Consider the following 10,082-nt stretch of genomic DNA (forward strand, 5'->3'; position numbering starts at 1 on the left):
TACTTCTTTTCGCACTAGGTCATTCCACCACCATCGACAGTTGCATTCACTCCTATTTATTTCTCCAACGAACATACTTAGGATCATCCCCCTGCCGAATCTCTAAAAAGGGATCTCTCGGGATCCCTGCGACTGAAGTTAATCCTCCGACACAATCTGAGCTTTGATGAGTATGGGTTTGCAAAGGGGGGAGTGTGAGTTGCAGCTCTGTCTTAAACTACTACTGTATTAGAAAGATTTTTTGGATGTAGTTTTTGAAACAGTGACATAAACAGAATAAGTTATCTTTTGTCCAAACACGCTAACTAGTGATATAAACTATTTCTTTTTACAAAAACAGTAGTATAAAACTAGTAATTCAAATTGCAGTGTCAAAAACTGAAACAACAATTGAACCAATGGCATAAACCTAAATATTTCAAAACAAAATCAACCCACAAAATCTAGCTAATTGCATGGAAAAATTCGACTGAGACAAACGCAAAATCTCATGCGATTAATAACTAGCAAATGCCTTAAGATAACTGCCTCTATGCGAGAAATCAACTTACCAGTGCCTTCGGTATAATTGCAGTAGTAGAATTAATTTTGACTTTGTCAACTGGCGCGGTGTGGTTGACAAGGGTCAAACCCTGCGCCAGCAGCCGCCGGAATTCAGACTCGAGAACCTTTCGGAAACCTTGCACACCAGTCGAACTCTTCCGGCTCCTCTAGCGCTCGCTCCCCACCTCCCCGACGCAGCGCAGTCACTGTCCTCGCTCGCTCGCCCCGCCGCACGCATCCATGGTACGCTCTCTCTCCTGCTTCCCACTCCAAACCCTAGCTCTCCCCTCCCCTCCCCTCCTTGCGCCACTCCTCTCACCTCTCGCGCCCTCGATCTCCTGCAGGATTCCCCCCCGACACACGCCGCCGCCACGCCGATGACGGCCGCTGTCCCGCCGCTCGACGACTGCCTCCGCCTCCTCCGCGGTGAGCGCGACGAGCAGAAGCTGGCGGGCCTACTCGTTGCCGCGAACGTCTGCCGCGCCGGCGACGCCGGCGCCGTCGCCGAGGTCTACCGCGCTGTCGGGCCCCGCTTCCTCCGCCGCCTTCTCAACACCGGTAAGGGCCTCTGTGCGTGAAAATCGCGCGCCTCATGGTTAACCTGCGGGGGATTGGTGCGCTTCGGTGTCACTGGGTTTTTGCTTCCTTTTTTTCTTTAGAAAATGAGGTTTTTGCTTCCTGGGTGAAGGGTTGGGGAAAGTCGAGGGCGGGAAGGAGGAGGAGCGTGAGGCGTACCTGCGCCTCGCGGTGACGGTTCTCGCTGGGCTCGCGCGCGTCCAGGAGGTTGCGGCCGACGAGGGGGTCGTCTCTACTTTGCCCCTCGTCGCCGAGGTCGTCTCCAAATCGTAAGAAATTTCGCTCTCTGGGTCCTTCTGATACTCTCACTCTCACGTTAGGTAATATAGTGTCAAATGAAGCAGTACACATGGAACATTTTGTAATTTTGCAACCCTCGCCATTTGAATATACCTGTGCTATCCCGTTTTGAATCTGTTAACAGCTCAGACCAACTGTTATAACTAATTTGGATGCTTGCTTGCGATCCACATAAGCTTATGAGTTATGACTGTAGCTAAATCGTGTGCTGCAGGACTGATCCAGCAATTATTGAAGAATGCTTTGAACTTCTGTCACTTATTGCAATAGCCTCCGAAGATGGGGCATACAAATTTTGTGAGCCTGGAGTAATGGACATGATCTTCCTTCAAATCGCAAGCTTACCAGATGGTATCAAATTTATTGCCAGTATCTTGTTCTCAATTTCATCTCTATACAGTGCTCCTGATCAGTTCTTCCTTCATCCCACTGAGGAGTGTTAGCACTGATGCTTTAGATGCAGATCTTAGCTCCGACATTCTTAATTTGTGCATCTGGACTGGTGCTTTTGATACTCTGCTATTTGAAAAGCGGTCTTTCACATAGGTGACAAATTCACATAGCCTATTCAATTATGTCCTAGTTAGCACTTAGCAGTCAGCGCTGTGGGTTCATGAATAGCATTTTGTTGCGGCCATGAACTTGTGAAAAAGAACTAATATTTGCTTAGGTTGATTGGTGTTCAATAGCATAACTATAATCTGATGAGTTAGTTCGGATGCTTAATTGTTTATACACTTCCTTTGTTATTTTCTTTGTAGGTTCAAAGTGCATAGAGCTTGCCATTAATCTAATGAAGTTACTGGTTCATAAACTCAGTGTTGACAACATGAGTGTGGAGAAACTGCAAGGCATGATAGGCATGGTACGAATGATGTACCGGAAATACGGAATATTTTGTGTGAATTTTTCTATGTTTCTCGTTTCAGCATTCCTAAATTGATTTGATGATTTGATCTACAATTTTCAATGCGATTCAGGTGATTTGTCTTGCCAGGCTTTTTGCTGTTCTTCATACTGCAGTTAAATTTGATGCCCTGCACATGCTTACCACCCTCCTGTCCCAAAAAGATTCTGTAAGATTACCCTTTCCCCCTACTTTTGTTTTATGTGAAGCGTGTGAATCTGTTTTGTTATGCATGATATTTGATGATTTCTTCACTAAGATTTTCCCTAATCCTCTACGTTTTGTTTTGTTGCTGGAATGCTAAAGCCACTTCATGATTCTTTGAGATCAATGCCGGAATCAATTTGGGATTCTCACATCCGAGTTGGGATCACATCTGTTCTCCAAAATCGTGTTGGTATGTCCGGGCTTTGTATTTATAAATGATGCAAAATTTAGTTGCTAAACTATTGTGAAGTTGTAATTCGGTGGTCAGATTGATGAAATAACCTTTTTGTCATTGGTTTAATAATCAGTTGTATTCACCAAGGATGAAAGCACTAATATGTGACGCTTTGTTTCAATAGTACTGTAGCTTGAGATTTGCCTAGTCTATCTGTTATCTTGGAACTATTTATTTGTTCTGTTACTTGGCTGCCTACCGTTATATTTTGTAGTATGTCATTCTTTTTCATATACTTGTCGCTTGTCGATTTAGTTTAATTTTTCTCAAAGCTGAATGGCTTTTTAAATAGATTGCTTGGGGGTAACAAAAGTGTAGTATAAACTTATATCGGGAAGATGGCATGCTGCAGGATAGAAGAGTGAAGCCTAACTGTGTTGGTATTTCCTTCCTTTTGAGATGCTCCGTGACGTTATTTTTTTTAATGCTATTCAGTATCCTCTGAAAAGCTGCACGCTCTTCTTTTGGCGGAGTGCATGATGTCCATACTAGGCGAGAATTGGTTGTCAGAAGATTACAAAATCGATGATAACCAGAATGTGATGCCTGTTGACAAGTAAGTTCCACATTATCTCCTGTATTCTGTGGGATGTGCCTTTAAATTTCCATAGCGATTTGTGATTTCTGCAGGTTTGTATTGCTTGTCTTAGAATCTGCAAGAGTTGAAGTGGCTGTCTTTCTAAATGAACTCGCTTATTTGAAGTATGAGTCTTTGAAAACTTCTCACACTGATGACGCCGTCAGTCAGAAACAGAGAAACCTGGCTATACTATTTTCACTAATAGAAAGAATAATCAAAATGATATCAAATGCCAGTAGTGGTGAAGGTATGTTTTCATTCTTGACTATTTTTGGTTCCATGGGCCTCAAACCAGGAAGCTCGCAGCTTGTGCATTTTGTCTGTCCGTGCAATCATATGATAGTAATTCTCCATTTCTGTATCATCAGTCTCTGAAAATGGTTTTTCATGTATGTATGTCTTACCAGTTACAAAACATGCATCAGCATGGGGATGTAAATGTGCTGATGCAGCACTCTTAAGGAAATCCGAACAATGGGAAAGCATGACCTTGAAGTGGACAATATTTTGGCAAATACCACTGCACGCTAGGAGCACTAATTTAACAACACATCCAATAGCAAAATGGTTATTAGTTCAGTGGCTTACATCATCTAATGATCTGAGCTCCAATTTTTTTTAAGGATATCAACTATCAGTATTGTATTCTGAAATTCAGTTATGCTCCTAAATTGCTTAAGATTCTAGAATATGATGGCACCAACCTTGCATGGTAGTATCTAAACTCTTGGGGTCAAATTGTTTCCATTCCCTTTACATTTTCTAATTCATACCCTTTATTTATATCTTTCTCCTATTTTCCTTTCGAAGTCAATATTCATGGCAATGGCTCATAGAAAGCCTACTAACATAACTGTACTCCTCACCAACCGTTTTCCTTCAAGAAGAGATTTAAAACTGCATGCAGGTGCACCAAGTCAGACTATCCGTGAGAGTACCATCATGCAGGCGATTACGGGATTAAATGAGACAATCAGTTTAGTTTTAGACTTTCTGCAGGATGCAAAGGTACATATTTCTGATCAACCGTATATGATCATTAGTATTGTAAGATATCTTAGAAGATGAAACATGACAGGATCATGGGCAACGGAAAGGTGATGATCTTTTGGCAGCTGCAAGAATAGTAGGAAGGTGTGTTGCTTTATCCTCTTATTATTCTCGGAGAATTTATGGATCACTATGTGCCTTTTTTAATCAATAACTGCTTCTTGGAGATAGTAATTCAACACATTAGTATTCTGTTAAGGGCCCTTTAGTTGTGACTAATAAATACTAGTTCCTCCACCTGCTTGTACTGCTTGTCGTGATGAATTGTGTATTCATTTTAACATGATTAACTAAGTTGGTTTCAATCCTTTTGAACAAATGCATTTACAATTTAGCCACTTCATATCTATGCACATCATGCACATCAGCTGTTAACCAAGTGCATCTTCAAGGGTGAAGCATCCAAATCAATCTTCTATAGAATATATTTTCCTCAATTTGAAATCACATCTATACTTTTCTCTGTTGCAGTTATCTGGCAGAGGCGCCATATGCCTGCAAGGAGAAGACTAGACATCTATTGGAATTTATCTTTTCTATAGAAGGTCAAGATGAACCAAGGTTGCTTCTTCTCTATTGTCTCAGCAGGCGCACGCGTGTGTGTTTATACGGCGAGTTTATTCTGCGCCTAGGCGTACTATAGTTTACCACTGCGCACACCCTAGTTACAACTCAAAAAAACTATCTAGATAGACCAGTTACAACCACACGTTCAGAAATACATAATTGCAACACGAGGAACTAACGAGTTACTACACATACACACACACTGCGATTACAATCATGTTCCTTAAGTTGTACATCATTAGGCAAGTAATTTATTAGGAGTTACGTTCATCCATAACACAATTGCAACTCTCTTTTTTTTTTACGTCCGTAACTCTCTGTCTCGTGGATTGTAATTACTATTTTTTGGATTTTAACTAGGGGTGGTGCAACAGTAAATAGAGTTGAGCCTAGGCACATAATATATATATATATATTTATATCTTTTCATGATGCAATATATTGATGGTGTACTATTCTTGAAACAGCCCCTTCCATTCTATTTGCTTCATGCTTCCAATGTTATCCCAAATAACAATGGAGGCTGATGGATGTAGAACTTTGGCGTCAATTGGTGGCTATAAGGCAGTAAGTAGGCTTATTTCCTTTTCAGCTCTCTGAAACTTGATTGCCAATTCCTTTACTAGTTGTTCCTCAAATTAAGTTATATCTTCCTAGCTAGCCTAGTTCATTTTCATGCCCCTTGGTAAGTTGGTACTTTCTCTGTTACTGCTATCAGTGTGTGGAAGTTGCCTTTCTGTCAATGACCCTTTATTTCAAGATGGACATGGAATAGAGATCTCTAGAGCCGATATCAAGTGATTATACAAGGATTCATGTTATGTTATAGAATGTCATGGCATTCCTATTCTAATAGCCTGTAGCGCTGTAAGAGCCAGTCTGTTTTGATGCGAGGTTTATTGGTTGAGATGGATACATGAGATAGCTGCACTAACTTTGTCAACTGTAACAGAGACATCTCGCATAGCATAGTTATCATTCAGTTTGTTACTGGGATGTGAACAACTGATTTGTCCGTGTTTTCCTTTACAGGTTATAGATTGCCTTGTTAAAATGACTGAGCAGGATGGAATGACGATTGACAACGGTAGCATGTTTATGGCATGTGATACCATCATAAACTTTATGTCTAATGTAAGTGGCTTCATTGTTTGAAAGAGTCTATTCTGCATGCCATGAGAAAAACTAATAGCTTGTTGGTACTTTTGTAGAGGAAAAGTGTTCATATTCCAGTTGAGTCTTGCTTCATTCGCCTCCTACAAGCACTTGTTACATGGGCTGGTATGCTCTAATTTCTTTACATTAGCTTAACCAGATATCTTTGAGTGTCATATATATAATATTCTGCGGGGTGGTTCTCAGTCTGTAGTCATTGCTCAATGTTTGGTTCTGACAAGTTCATTACTTTCATTAAGCTGCAAAAGATATTTTGGCACCAGATTTTGAGATATGATGACTATCTCTTATCGGCATCTAAGATATGTATAACATTGTATGAAACCAGGAAGACTTCATGAATTATTCCCTTTGTTGGCTAATACAGAGTTGAGTTGTCATACCAAGCAATTGAGGTGCTTTGGTCATTGCCTGTTGTTACTTGTGAGATACCTGGCATCTTTCACCGTTTGTGGTTCTGGGATGATATCTTAGTTAACATGTGACTCTTCTGTAGTAGTATATGTCTGATACAGATTGCGAGCACAAATGAACTAAAAACTGATCCACACCTGTTAACGTGCTAGTTGGCGGCAAAGATTATCTCAAGCTCTTTTTTTGGTTGATGTTCATGTGCTGAAACGATTACTGTATGTTATTTCTTATAGGAACCACAGATGTCTCATCAGTTACCATGACAGCGTCCTGCTTATGCACTATGGTGTTGGACTTGACATCAGAAGAGTTTCTGTTGAGCTGCTCTGATTTTGACTCGAAGACCCTTGGGAGTTTGTCTGAGCTCATTGTCAGAAGTTTGCAACAGGTAATTAGTACTTATATTTCTTTATTGGGACTGTTTTCATTTAGGGTGATTGTTCACTATAATGAGCCTTTTGTCCTGCTAAATGTGCTGGTAAAATGAAGTTATGTGTTGTACTGCAGGATATCCCTGACAATGATAGGGAACAGTTCAACCAAAAGCAGATCATTGTATCAGGTAAATATGCTAATCTGTTGACCTAAAAGATGGGAAAGTAAGCTCATTCAATGTGCATAAACACAAATCCAACTTCTTTTTTGGGGTATCCGGTGCAGGTTATAGGCGATGGGCTGATCTATTTCCACATGTTAAAAATGTTGTGGAGCAGCACGTATCTGTGTGACTATCCATTGTTCCGCTACCCCTAGAGCTGTTCTTCCTGAATGAAAACCTGCAAATGGGAATTTAAAAGTGCAAGTATGGCCATGCTTCAATTTTAATCTTTGGTGGGCCATTAAGATTTACGAACCATTCCCGTATTTACATGTGACATGTTGCTGATTTGTTTTCGATTAGGGGGTTTTAGGTTGTGATAATTCTTCAATGGGGGATTTTGGGTTCGGGCAATTCGCCAACGGCAGCTCACTGACAGGAGTGCACCAATATGGATCAGAAGGATGACGTTGTATGCATCCTGGAAATCCTCAGTAGCGAACCAAGTTGTGTGTTATTTGTTAGAGCATGACACCAGAATGCAGAGGAAGGAACAAGGCGGTGATTGAGGTTACCCCCAAGCAATCTATATAAAAGCCATTTCTCTTTGTTCCACTATCTTGTACAGAACTCATGTAATGATGAAGCTTAACAAGTAGTGCAGTACACTGAAGGAAAGTTTTCTTAGATCAAGGGAGGGCTTTCATTTACTGCTCTGCCATCGTGACCGTTTGTTTCGCATGTGCGGCTCTTTGTATTAGTTGCAACTGCAGTCCCGACCAATCCAGGATGGTCTGAAAAATATGGCTGCCTTCCTTTGTAGTATTTGCATTTCCATAGATGTGTGATGATTCTGCACTCGAGAATCAGATAATGCAAAACTGGTAACCAGCAAACAACTACGGAGCTTCTTGTCTCGTTCGGTCGTTCCTACCCCCATAAAAAATGGAGGGGACAAATTTTCTCTAGACCCATCCTCTAAATAGGTACAGGGGCATCAAAATGGATTGCAATCGCCTCCCAACCTGCTAATCCTTGGAAATCGCAGCACCCTGACAGCTAAGGTTGCTGCAGCTCTGGAACAGTGCAATCATCTCGCTCTCATCTAGACCAATAACATAGTCCAGGCAAAGTTTCTCCAATGCTTTGCACTTCCCCAGGAGAAAACGAAATCCAAATTCTGGCTTTGTTATTATTTTGGCCAACCTCAAATCCTTAATTCTGGCAACAGATGTCATATTTATAGGGGTAGTGAGCATCATATGAGGGATCACGGGCACCTGTTACCCAATAATTGTCATTGATCTCAAACTCAAACTTTTGAAGCTTCATCCATCCTGGACCAAACTTGGAGGTCATGGTCGTATTATCTAAGTATAGCCTGTTTTTAGTTCGGTTTTTCTTCCTTGTAATCTTCTCTAGCTTGTTCGGGCCATGGCCGTTCAGGCTGTTATGTAACCTTTAAACTCTTTTCTCTTAATACAAAGATACACAATACAAAGATGCGTAGTCCTTTTGCGTATTCTAGAAGAAAAAAAACATGGAGGTCATACTGGTCGATTCCCTTGCAATCCTTTACCACTAGTTCTTCCAACGATCCAGACCTGCCAAGGTACTCCAGCCACTCTACTCTGCCTACTTTCATGCGGTCGACAAGATGGAAAGTAGATAAACTCTTACAGCAAACCGCCACTGAGAGAAGCCCACTCGAACTGATTGCTTGGGCAAAGTTCAACCTCAGGGCCATGAGCTTCTTGCAGTATGCTTAATAACTAAGACCTGAGTTGTTAATGTAGGAGCAGAAGCTTAAGGTGAGATCCACCAGCGAAGGGCAGTGAGATGAAAGCACAAGAAGGCCTTGGTTGTCCAACTGCTTCCCATGTTTGGACGTCCAACCAGAATAATTGATCTCTACTTTCCACAAGTTGGGGAGCCGGGAGCACAATGATGCCAAGGCTTCTGTTGCAGGGTGAAGGCCACAGCCAACACAGATGATACCCCTTTTCCCGGCCTCGGCATTGTAGAGCTGCTTTGACACGAGGGAAACAGAATTCAGATCGCTTGTCCTGGTAATCCTCTTCATGATCTCTTCAAGCAGTGGCTCTCAGAGGCCCTCCATCAATTAATGCAGCTGTACTACTTATAAATCACCGAGCAAGCAAAGAGGCCATAATAAACATCAAATTAAACTAACACCCTAGGCATCTGAAAATTTCTGAAACGAATAGCAAAAGGAACCTACAACAAATCAACGAGTACCGGTACAGGTCTACAAGTTAATAGTTAACACCCATCTGCCGAACTGAAAATATATTTGGAAGGGAGCACTTGACTAATCACATGAAAGTTACGACTGTGCAGCATGTGACGATGCCTACTGCTGAATTGGTTGTTGTGTGAAGCAAATCAAAATTATTTGTTTCAAAGAAGCTTCGAGTTCAAGTGTCAAACATTACAAAATCAACAAAAAGGGATAAGTAAAAGAATCGAGCACAAGTTAACACCCCCCCCCCCCCCAAGAAAAACCATACCTCGAAGGAGCCAACGATCCGGGAGCCGGAGTTCGATTTGTTGGGACGGGATCAAGAGAAGGCGGCGCCTTCAGCACGACCGCAATAGAAGAACAGGACAGAAACGGTGGCGATGGGGAAATTAACTTTTTTCCACTCTCTTCATTGACCACTCTACTCTTCAAATGCCATCCACTTCATTGTCTTTACATATTTGTCACTGGAGAGATAAAAACTATTACTCATCTACCACTTTCACCTAAATTCGTAGGCACCGGTCCAACGTGGCACGGCTTTGGAAATGACAAAGTTGCCCTTGCCTATTTCAGCTGACTCTTGTGAGCCTCAAGCGCACGACTCAAACAACGACTAAAATGGTTCCACATAAATCGAACTCAGTCCTGTGAGTCTGCTGCCAGTTTGAATGCTAGAAAATTCACAACATGGCCAAGTTATAACCGAACAATATATTATCTGAA

The 10,082-nt window shown here is 41.6% G+C and overlaps 1 protein-coding gene and 1 pseudogene across 4 annotated transcripts; one reads left to right on the forward strand and one right to left on the reverse strand.

The window, feature by feature from the left end:
- The first annotated feature begins 663 nt into the window (after nt 1-663).
- LOC133920008 (uncharacterized) lies at nt 664-7,915 on the forward strand. Of its 4 annotated transcripts, none has more exons than XR_009909986.1 (19): nt 664-786; nt 888-1,101; nt 1,232-1,388; nt 1,634-1,770; nt 2,181-2,284; nt 2,400-2,495; nt 2,633-2,723; nt 3,204-3,324; nt 3,399-3,595; nt 4,256-4,356; nt 4,427-4,482; nt 4,870-4,959; nt 5,433-5,532; nt 5,998-6,099; nt 6,177-6,246; nt 6,789-6,943; nt 7,063-7,117; nt 7,216-7,386; nt 7,467-7,915. XR_009909986.1 is itself a non-coding variant. In XM_062364621.1 (18 exons), exons 1-18 carry the CDS (start codon nt 784-786, stop codon nt 7,281-7,283), a joined length of 1,917 nt encoding a protein of 638 aa, XP_062220605.1. In that variant the 5' UTR covers nt 664-783; the 3' UTR covers nt 7,284-7,915. The 4 variants fall into 4 exon arrangements, 1 of the variants encoding a protein (XP_062220605.1); XR_009909985.1 differs by having other exon boundaries at nt 7,216-7,357; nt 7,457-7,915; XR_009909987.1 differs by having other exon boundaries at nt 7,216-7,357.
- Nucleotides 7,916-8,121: 206 nt separating this feature from the next.
- On the reverse strand, nt 8,122-9,814 carry LOC133918130 (F-box/LRR-repeat protein 14-like; annotated as a pseudogene).
- Between the last annotated feature and the right edge of the window lie 268 nt (nt 9,815-10,082).

Source organism: Phragmites australis, chromosome 5, assembly GCF_958298935.1.
Source record: "Phragmites australis chromosome 5, lpPhrAust1.1, whole genome shotgun sequence".
Lineage (NCBI taxonomy): Eukaryota > Viridiplantae > Streptophyta > Magnoliopsida > Poales > Poaceae > Phragmites > Phragmites australis.

Coding starts and splice junctions, on each gene's coding strand:
- LOC133920008 (XM_062364621.1), top strand. Junction 2,724..3,203: donor TGTTCTCCAAAATCGTGTTG/GTATGTCCGGGC, acceptor AATGCTATTCAG/TATCCTCTGAAAAGCTGCAC. Junction 6,100..6,176: donor TCATAAACTTTATGTCTAAT/GTAAGTGGCTTC, acceptor GTACTTTTGTAG/AGGAAAAGTGTTCATATTCC.